This window comes from Pollicipes pollicipes, unplaced genomic scaffold, assembly GCF_011947565.3.
Source record: "Pollicipes pollicipes isolate AB1234 unplaced genomic scaffold, Ppol_2.1 Scaffold_3216;HRSCAF=3773_pilon_pilon_pilon, whole genome shotgun sequence".
Classification (NCBI taxonomy): domain Eukaryota; kingdom Metazoa; phylum Arthropoda; class Thecostraca; order Pollicipedomorpha; family Pollicipedidae; genus Pollicipes; species Pollicipes pollicipes.
In genome coordinates, this window is record NW_023596251.1 from 827805 (window position 1) to 837532 (window position 9728).

The 9728-nt window shown below is 54.4% G+C and overlaps 1 protein-coding gene across 1 annotated transcript; it reads right to left on the bottom strand.

Annotated features, from left to right (window-relative positions):
* Positions 1-4629: 4629 nt before the first annotated feature.
* Positions 4630-7580, bottom strand: LOC119090986 (ribosome biogenesis regulatory protein homolog). The gene is made up of 5 exons (XM_037213711.1): positions 7573-7580; positions 7045-7176; positions 6161-6281; positions 5217-5324; positions 4630-4761 (listed from the first exon to the last, which is right to left on the bottom strand). The coding sequence occupies exons 1-5, from the start codon at positions 7578-7580 to the stop codon at positions 4630-4632; spliced, it is 501 nt and encodes a 166-aa protein (XP_037069606.1).
* Between the last annotated feature and the right edge of the window lie 2148 nt (positions 7581-9728).

Consider the following 9728-nt stretch of genomic DNA (forward strand, 5'->3'; position numbering starts at 1 on the left):
CGCTGTGACGTCATAATGAACGCACAGATATCTCGACACGCGTTTTGTATCTACCGTCATCACACACACAGTGTCTGGATGTGGGCATCGCTAGAGAGACCGGGCTACCTCCGTAATGTGCTGCTTCGTGTCTCCGTCCTGTCGCACGACCAAACCGGTCCAAACCGGACCAAACCAGTGAAGATACAGCCGTGATGACTGGGGTCTCAGTAGTTCGAAATCACGGGTGAAATCAGCAGGGTTGAACTACAAATACGGGTGAAATCAGCAGGGCTGAACTACAAATACGGGTGAAATCAGCAGGGCTGAACTACAAATACGGGTGAAATCAGCAGGGCTGAACTACAAATATGCGCTGTTCACAAATAGCAACATCGTTTGAATGCCGATTGGGGAAGAACCGACGCCGCTCTCTGTGTATTATTTTTGTGATTTAGGTCTGATCTGTACATATATTTTTGTAGGCAAAGGACAGCTCCCTCTCTCCTTACGAGGACTACGGGAGGGTATGCCAGGTGCCAGAGCAAACCCCACACCAGCCAAGCCGGGGCAGTACGTGCTGTATTCGCCAGTCGGCAGGGCTCCCTTACGAGGACTACGGGAGGGTATGCCAGTGCCAGAGCAAACCCCACACCAGCCAAGCCGGGGCAGTACGTGCTGTATTCGCCAGTGGCAGGGCTCCCTTACGAGGACTACGGGAGGGTATGCCAGGTGCCAGAGCAAACCCCACACCAGCCAAGCCGGGGCAGTACGTGCTGTATTCGCCAGTTGGCAGGGCTCCCTTACGAGGACTACGGGAAGGCATGGCAGCTATCAGAGCGATCCCCAAACCAGCCAAGCCGGGGCCAGTACGTGCTGTATTCGCCAGTTGGCAGGGCTCCCTTACGAGGACTACGGGAAGGCATGGCAGCTATCAGAGCGATCCCCAAACCAGCCAAGCCGTGGCCAGTACGTGCTGTATTCGCCAGTTGGCAGGGCTCCCTTACGAGGACTACGGGAGGCATGGCAGCTATCAGAGCGATCCCCAAACCAGCCAAGCCGGGGCAGTACGTGCTGTATTCGCCAGTCGGCAGGGCTCCCTTACGAGGACTACGGGAGGGTATGCCAGGTGCCAGAGCAAACCCCACACCAGCCAAGCCGGGGCAGTACGTGCTGTATTCGCCAGTTGGCAGGGCTCCCTTACGAGGACTACGGGAAGGCATGGCAGCTATCAGAGCGATCCCCAAACCAGCCAAGCCGTGGCCAGTACGTGCTGTATTCGCCAGTTGGCAGGGCTCCCTTACGAGGACTACGGGAAGGTATGACAGCTGTCAGAGCGATCCCCAAACCAGCCAAGCCGGGGCCAGTGCGTGCTGTATTCGCCAGTCGGCAGGGCTCCCTTACGAGGACTACGGGAAGGTATGACAGCTGTCAGAGCGATCCCCAAACCAGCCAAGCCGGGGCCAGTGCGTGCTGTATTCGCCAGTCGGCAGGGCTCCCTTACGAGGACTACGGGAGGGTATGCCAGGTGCCAGAGCAAACCCCACACCAGCCAAGCCGGGGCAGTACGTGCTGTATTCGCCAGTCGGCAGGGCTCCCTTACGAGGACTACGGGAAGGTATGACAGCTGTCAGAGCGATCCCCACACCAGCCAAGCCGGGGCCAGAGCGTGCTGTATTCGCCAGTCGGCCGGCCGAATGTATCGAATGAGCGGGGGATCGAAGCCAAGAGAGCACCCCCGGCTCGAGCTTTGACGAAAAAAGGACATACGCACACAAGCCAAAATGGCGACCTAGTCAGATTGAAGACGACGAAATGGTTTTCTTAAACTAGGTCAGTCACCCGCGCATGTACCCGAATGGTTTAGATTGAGATGCACGCTCATAGACATGCTTTCTTCGAACGGCACTTCTTTGATTGTTAACAAACGCACGAGGCCGCCAAGGTCGATTGGCGAAATTTCTCCAAGGGAAGTGGGAGCCGATGGAGGATCTCGTTAGCAGTAACGGTTGAAAATCCCCCAAAATAGGGGGAAAACATGGTCATTCGTCCTCTTTGCAACCAGCGCCCAGTGTCAATGTTAAATTGAGTTGGGAAATCGGTCCCCAGGCCCCACTCTGCTTGGCATACGTCCTGGGTCCGCGAAGAGCGCGACTAAAAAGTGCGTCCACGAACGCACACCTGCCAAAGTAAGCCCTGAAACGCATTCCGTCCAGCACCATGTCGCTTCAGTCCCCTATTCTCGCGCCCGTACCCTCCATCACGACACATGGCTAAGACTCATGGATGTATTCACAAGCCGAACCGGACAACAGCGCAGGGCCAGCTGATCATGATCAACATGTGGCGCCATCTACATCTCTGCCAAAAACATGCGGGGCAAACGTTGGCAGCGTCACCAGTCCAGGTATTTCAGCCGCAGCTCACCTCAACTCGGGCAGCCAGGCCCTTCTCATCAGATGATGGCTGCCCTCCGACCTAACCTCGGGCAGCCGGGCCCTCCTCCCCAGCTGATGGTCCCTCTCTGACCTAACCTCGGGCAGCCGGACCCTCCTCCCCAGCTGATGGCTCTCCTCCAACCTGAACTCGAGCAGCAGCCGGGCCATCCTCACCTCCAGCTGGTGGCCCCCCTTCCGACCACGCGCGCCTTCCGGGGCCTGAGGATATTGTCAGGGATGGGCGATAAAGCCGACCGCGCCGCATGCCAGATCCACTGAGCACAGCCGGGTCCGCAAAGCACGGTCGGGTCCTCGGGGCACAGCTAGGTCCTCGGAGCACGGCCAGATCTTCGGAGCACAGCCGGGTCGGTGGAATAAGCCCGGGTCGGCGGAGCGCAGTCAACATCCACGCCACGTCAGCCGACGCGCTCGCCCTGTGCTCAGGGAGGTGGGGTCGGGGGCGGGGAAATAGCACATACTGCAACAACACTTTCCACGAACACCATGATCTCCGAAAATACCCCGCACACCAACACCTTATCGTCCTTTCCCCTTCTTTCCTTTCCCAGCTTTGCCCTTTCCGGCTTTCTTGGCGATCGCCTTTTTCTGCTTTTCTCCTTTCTTTGTGTTGGGAATCCATCTCTTCTTGCCCTTCTTTGGCTTGGCGTCGGCTTTCCCGGCCGCCCGTCTGCGGGAGGGAGGGGAACAATCACCCACGGTGACGCAGTTGGGGCTTCGCAATCTTATCTTCATACCACATCAGCCACGCGATAAAAATATATATGCCAAATGTTGCAACCAAATAGCCTAAGGGAACAAGGATTATTTGACGGCAAGGTACAGCTGGTCACAGCACGACAAAGATGCACAAATTCGTGAACAGTCCCTCGTTTTTGTAACACATTCTGAGATTCCTTACACAACTGGGAACCACCAACTAATACAACTGCCTCCTGCAGCTGTCTCCAGTGCAACAGCCTACCTCAGACTCTGCATGGTCTGACATCCCAACTCCCAGCACAGGCAACGATCTCGGCGGAACACCGAAGCCCGGTCTGCTGCCTAACTGTAACCCTAACTCTAACTCTGCTGCGGCTGCGAGCACACGACACTCACTCGCGCTGCTCCTGATGGATGACACGGTTGGCCGCCTTCTCGGCGTCGACGGCGCCGCCGGCCGGCCGCCGGCCCAGCGTCTGCAGCAGCTCCAGCTGGCCCTGCACTTCACCGCGCGTGTCGCCCACGGACGGGCCGAACTGGCGGCGTCGGCCGCGCTCCTTGGTCGGCGCGTCGCGCGGCAGCTTGCGGCTGAACTGACCCAGCGAGGCCGTGCTGCGCCCGCGCCAGCGCCGCCGCCTCCGTCAGCTGCCGGCCGCCCGTAACGTCAGAGGCAGGCCAGAGTAACGTTCCGAGGTAAGCAGTGACGTCAGATAGACAGCGTGACGTCAGAAGTAGGCAGAATTACGTCAGGGGCAGGCAGAGTGACTGCTGAGGTAGGCAGAATTAAGTCAGAGGTAGACAAAGTGACGTCAGAGGTACCCATAATTACGTCACAGGTAAGCAGAGGACGTCAGAGGTAGGTACAGTGACGTCAGAAGTAGGCACAGTGACGTCAGGGGTAGGCGGGGGTGAGGGTCAAAGGTAGGAAGAATGACCAGAGGTGGGTAGATAGTGATGTCAGAGGTAGGCAGGGTAACGTCAAAGGTAGGCAGAATGACGTCAGAGGTGGGCAGAATGGCATCAGAGGTAGACAGTGATGTCAGAGGTAGGCAGAGTGACGTCAGAGGTAGGCAGAGTGACGTCAGAGGTAGGCAGAGTGACGTCAGAGGTATGCAGAGTGACGTCAGAGGTAGGCAGAGTGACGTCAGAGGTAGGCAGAGTGACGTCAGAGGTAGGCAAAGTGACGTCAGGGGCACAGAGAGCGACGTCAGAAGTGTGCGGAGTGACGTTATGACAAGGGCGGCGTGAAGGGGTGCAGTGAAAGTTCATTGGCAACGAGTGGGGAGGAGGCAGGGGCGCCCGGCCACTCCTCCATCAACAGCACATCGAGCACATTTTTACGAAATGTGGTGGCAACATAGCGCATTTGAGCACAACGGTGCGTCCGACGATGAAGACACATTGCATGGCACATCACCCAGCTCAATTACCAATAGCCTAGACGTTAACGAACCGGGCATGGTGTCATTAAGATGTGCTCAGGTCGGCCGCCCTACCTCTGACGTGCTGCTCTTCGAGACGTCCTTGGGCGTGACCCGACCGTTGGCACCTTCATGTTGCGCTTGATGTTGCGCAGCCGCTGCAGCTCGTTCTTGGCAACGCGCTCGCGTTTCTTCTCGGCCGCCTACAGACACGCGGTTGCGGTGTAAGGACACGATTGAGAAAACTCCCAGTCTTCCCTCCCTCCCTGACACCGATCGGCAGCCTCCAGTGTATCTGATTGAAGATGCAGATGCGTGATCATGATCGCCACAACTCAAGCGCTATTAGCACCGCGGCGATGACGTAAGCGAGTTAGGTATACGCGCACATACGTAACAAATGCGCTTCAAAAACGGTCTCTGAAATCTTTCACGTCCCATAACACGGATTCCCTCCCGTCGCAAACACGCGAACACGGTGTCGCGCACCCCCGCACCATCTTCCTAGAGCATCGCTTCGTTCGGCTGGCGCCGCTTCCGCCGTGCGCTCGATGAAACCCCGCTCCACACTCGCTCTCCTGCCGCTGCCGTCCCCCCCCCCCCCCCAGCCGGCGTCGGCGTCGAGGGCTGAGAGGCGCCGCACGGGCGGCCGGCTTACCTGAGCGAACATGTCCGTGTTGGGGTCTGTGTTGACCGGCACCTCCATCACCCAGTTCTTCTCGCGCTCCGCCTGTGCCTTCTTGGCGCCGAAGCGCGGCACCCAGCGCTGAGGAGGAATCGATGCAGCTCAGCCCAGTGGAGTGGGCACCGATCGGGAACCGAGTGGGGACCAAGTGTGGACCGAGTGTAAACCGAGTGTAGACGGATGTGCACGCAGTATGGACCGAGTGGGGACCGAGTGCAGACCGAGTGTAGACCGAGTGTAGACCGAGTGTAGAACGAGTGCAGACCAAGTGTAGACCGAGTGTGGACCGAGTATGGGCCGAGTAGGGACCGAGTATGGGCCGAGTAGGGACCGAGTATGGGCCGAGTGGGACGAGTATGGGCCGAGTAGGGACCGAGTATGGGCCGAGTAGGGACCGAGTATGGTAGCCGAGTAGGGACCGAGTATGGGCCGAGTAGGGACCGAGTATGGGCCGAGTAGGGACCGAGTATGGGCCGAGTAGGGACCGAGTATGGGGAGTAGGGAGACCGAGTATGGGCCGAGTAGGGCCGAGTATGGGCCGAGTAGGGACCGATGAGGGCGGCGGACCCGACACAATGAGGACAATAGCACGCGGTGACACGATGAAAATGAAGCTGTGCAGGGACGGTGATAGCCCTGACTCATCCAGGAACTCGTCCCAACAAACCGACGAAGTACAGTACAAGGCCAGCACGAGATGCCAGTGAGGTTAAGCAGCAGATTTGTGATGAGCAGCCAGGGATGGCGGACCTCATCCCGGTCAGAACATGGGTTGGCGCGCGTGCCAGCATTGCCATGCATGGCTAAAATTTTAAGCAGCATAAGTTTCAAAAGTTAATGAACACACGGGGTCAAACGTATCGCGCCAAATGGAAACCGGAACCATCCAACTGTGAAGCGGTGCAATGTTTCCTCACCTTCAGCTCAACATCCCACACTTTCTTGCTCTTCTTGTTGCGCGTGATGCCCTTGGCTTTCGCGTACTCTTCCCACTTGCTCAGCGGCTTAGGCTTCGGCACCGGCTTCTCTCGCGGTATCCTGCCAACAAGCAGCCCTCAGTGGTCTGACGCTTTTGCCGAAAGTACAAACGTCCGCGAACACGGCACACGTATTCCTAAAGAAAGTATTCAGCACGGATTTGATTCAGGAGGGGCTCGGGGCACAATGCCAATTTTTGTGCTGCCTCAAATGATCCTCGAGACCCTGACAGCCAATCTTCCGCAGCCTTCTGACTAAAAAAGCAGGCGTATCCATGTCGGCAGTCTATCTAACCCACCCGCGGTGTCGGACGTGACAAGCTTACAAAACGGAAGTGTCATAGTCAATGACAGCCAACGCGATAACACCGAACCACACGCAAAAAAAAAATGGAAGGTCATGCCAGCCATGGCATGTGCTATCCCACAACCTTTTCCTGTTCTTCCACACAGATCGATATTCACTTGTCCACAGGCACCCATAATGCGAGTAGCTTTTAATTCCACTGACCGCCAAAACAAACCAACAATTGAAAATGTGGCGCAAACCAGCACATTTTTCTGCGCGAAAGACAGACGTACAGCTTGCCTGAGCGCAAAACGATTTTCGGTAATAAATGAAAACATTAAAGCAAGTCAGTCTCCATCTGCCTAAGCCCGAACAACCAAAATCACCGTAATGAAGCCGAACTTCGAAGTCGGTAGATCACGCTTACACTCCGCACAAATGAATAGCACTGTGTTAACCTGCACAGAAGCTCGGCTGGGCGGCAGTACACCGGGCAGTAAGTCACGTGACATGACAGCAGTACACTCCGCAATACCTCATCTGAGCGGGCGGCAACACCACGGCAGTGACGTCGTCCTTGGTCTCCTTGGGCAGCTCGAACAGCTTGTTGATGAGCAGCTGGCAGTTATCCCGCGCCAGCTGGTGCAGGTACAGCTCGCGGTCGACCCTGTCGGCGGCGTAAAGCGGACGTCGGCACGGGCGCGGACGGCGCTCCGCGCCAGCCCCAACAGCTATCACGACTGCCCCGCAAGATGATCGTTCACAATTAATGCGTGGGCTAAATTAGCCCACAAAGATCCCAGAAAAATTAGCCCTCCAAAGATCATCTTACACAATGCCTGCATGTGATAATAGCATTGGTTTTGGGTGTATCAACGCTCGTGAAACTTCGAACCAGCACACCTTGGGGATATTCTAATTATGGTAGATGAGTGGCGGTCCATAATTCATCCAGTACGATGTGCAGGATGTCAATATAAATCAATGCTACGAAAATCCTGGCTCTCCAGCGGTCTCCACCTGCCATCTGTTGGGGCTAACCCGTTACTTTTTGACGCCGCACCCAGACATTTGACCTGCCCCGTCTAGTTGTCAAGCTTGAGGCACTTTGATGCTGGGCTGACTGCTGCTCGGTTTGGTGCTGATTGGCCGATTTTGAGCAAGGAGAGGAAGAACAAGCAGCGAACCCCAGCCCAGGGATGTAATAGCATGACAAAATACTGACATTCCTGTCACCTAAACAGCCGAATACTGAAATAGTGTAGATGGCTCATACGGGGACCTAGATTATGGCAATGAAGCCTGGACACTGCATAACATTCCTACAGATGGTATCGGCTTACCGGATGGCACCGTGGTCCAGGGGGTTGGGGTCTGATGCCATCACAAGTCCCAAATCATATTCAAGGTCTTCCTCCTTTTTGACATCTGTTGTCTTCAGCTTCTTAACGTCATCTTCGATCCTGGTGAGGACCGCAAGAGCTCTTTCCATGGTGATGATGTATCCGCCTCCTAAAAACAAAAGAACTAATTATTTCATCATCATCTTTGGCTGGGGCATCACACATTCTTCATCTTTCGTTTGATGGGGACAGACAGAGAGCTGAGTTACCCATAATAATGGCAAAAGCCTCAACAGGATCCCTGGTGCCTTGTTTCCATTGTCACTTGCCAAGGACCATGGCTGCTGTCACTGTCTTCAAAACATCTGACATATGAAATCAGGTATACAGAATTCTGATGCCAGGACAAGTTGCAGCATTTAACAGGGCTGTGAACATCCAGCCTCAAACAATATCTTTGTACTGATATAATCTCTTCATTGGGAAATGGGGGATGCCAGGCTTCAATTTTAATAAGGTAACAGGGCGCTAAAAACAAGTTCAAGAGGACACACACACATACACCAACATGGCAACTGGCCAGTCTGAATTGCATGTCAACCCTTAATCCGCATCACAAAATTCATCCAGTAGGGTGTGCAGGGTGCAAATATAGATTAATGCTACCAGATCCTGGCTCTCCAGTGGTCACTGTGGGCAATTCGTCGGCGCTAATGCTACCAGATCCTGGCTCTCCAGTGGTCACTGCGGGCAATTCTTCGGCGCTAATCCTACCAGATCCTGGCTCTCCAGTGGTCACTGCGGGCAATTCGTCGGCGCTAATGCTACCAGATCCTGGCTCTCCAGTGGTCACTGCGGCAATTCGTCGGCGCTAATGCTACCAGATCCTGGCTCTCCAGTGGTCACTGTGGGCAATTTATCAGCGCTGATCTGTCGCTCTTTGACCTCACTCCCAGACATCTGACCTAATCAGCACATTTGTCAAGCCTGAGGCACATACATACCAGTTTAAATGCCACCAAGTTTGATGTTGATTGGCCAATTTTGAGGAAGGGGGGGGGGCACTGGCATTGAGCCCGAAGCCAGGGTGTTCCATTATGAAAGAAATATTGACATCCCTGCCACCTGAGTGGCAGAATATTGGAGCAATGCCCTCAACTGGAAGGCATATGTATGATAAACTTATGTATGAACTTAGTGCATGTGTGGTTTGTGGGAATTTGGAATGAGGAAGTTGTAGAGCATGCCCCTAACAAAAAGCTGTAAGATACTTAACACAAAAGGAGGAAAATATGAAAAGGGACATTTTTTGCAGAGCACCAGACATGCAGTTAAACTGCAGAATCAGCTCAATGGTGGTAAAACCCCCACTATGTCCACTGCACTATGTACACTGCCAGCACAGAAACCAACCTATTGCTAAGTACATGCCACATGGCACACATGCATAACCTGGGTAGCCAAATTCATTCCTACTGTATTAGCCAAATTGTGCAACCACATCTACATAAAAAAATCACTTCAAACCATGAGCACCTCATCACAGTGAACATGCCCAAACCAGACAGCAAAAAAGCCCTGTTACACTGAATATATGTGCATAGCGGGACATATTTTGGCATATGTCTGCTTTAAATTGGCACACCCCAAATTCTGCACACAGCCACCAATTTCAGAGCACAGAGCCAAGGTTACAGGGAAAAGTAATGTCACATAGGTAATATCGCTCAAAAAGACTGAGACCACTTGTCCCACACAATAATTTGAAAATTCAGGGACATCTAGCCTGGTATGAGCTTGACACACATAAGTCAAGGCTCAGCTCACCAATGTCATACAGATGTTATGCTAAGACTGATAAACTTTTGCAAGTTGG

Excerpts from the sequence above, each read along its gene's own strand:
- LOC119090986 (XM_037213711.1), bottom strand. Across the intron at positions 6,282-7,044 it reads TTGCCGCCCGCTCAGATGAG|GATACCGCGAGAGAAGCCGG; the intron begins GTATTGCGGAGT and ends GCTTGTTGGCAG. Across the intron at positions 5,325-6,160 it reads TGTGGGATGTTGAGCTGAAG|CGCTGGGTGCCGCGCTTCGG; the intron begins GTGAGGAAACAT and ends ATTCCTCCTCAG.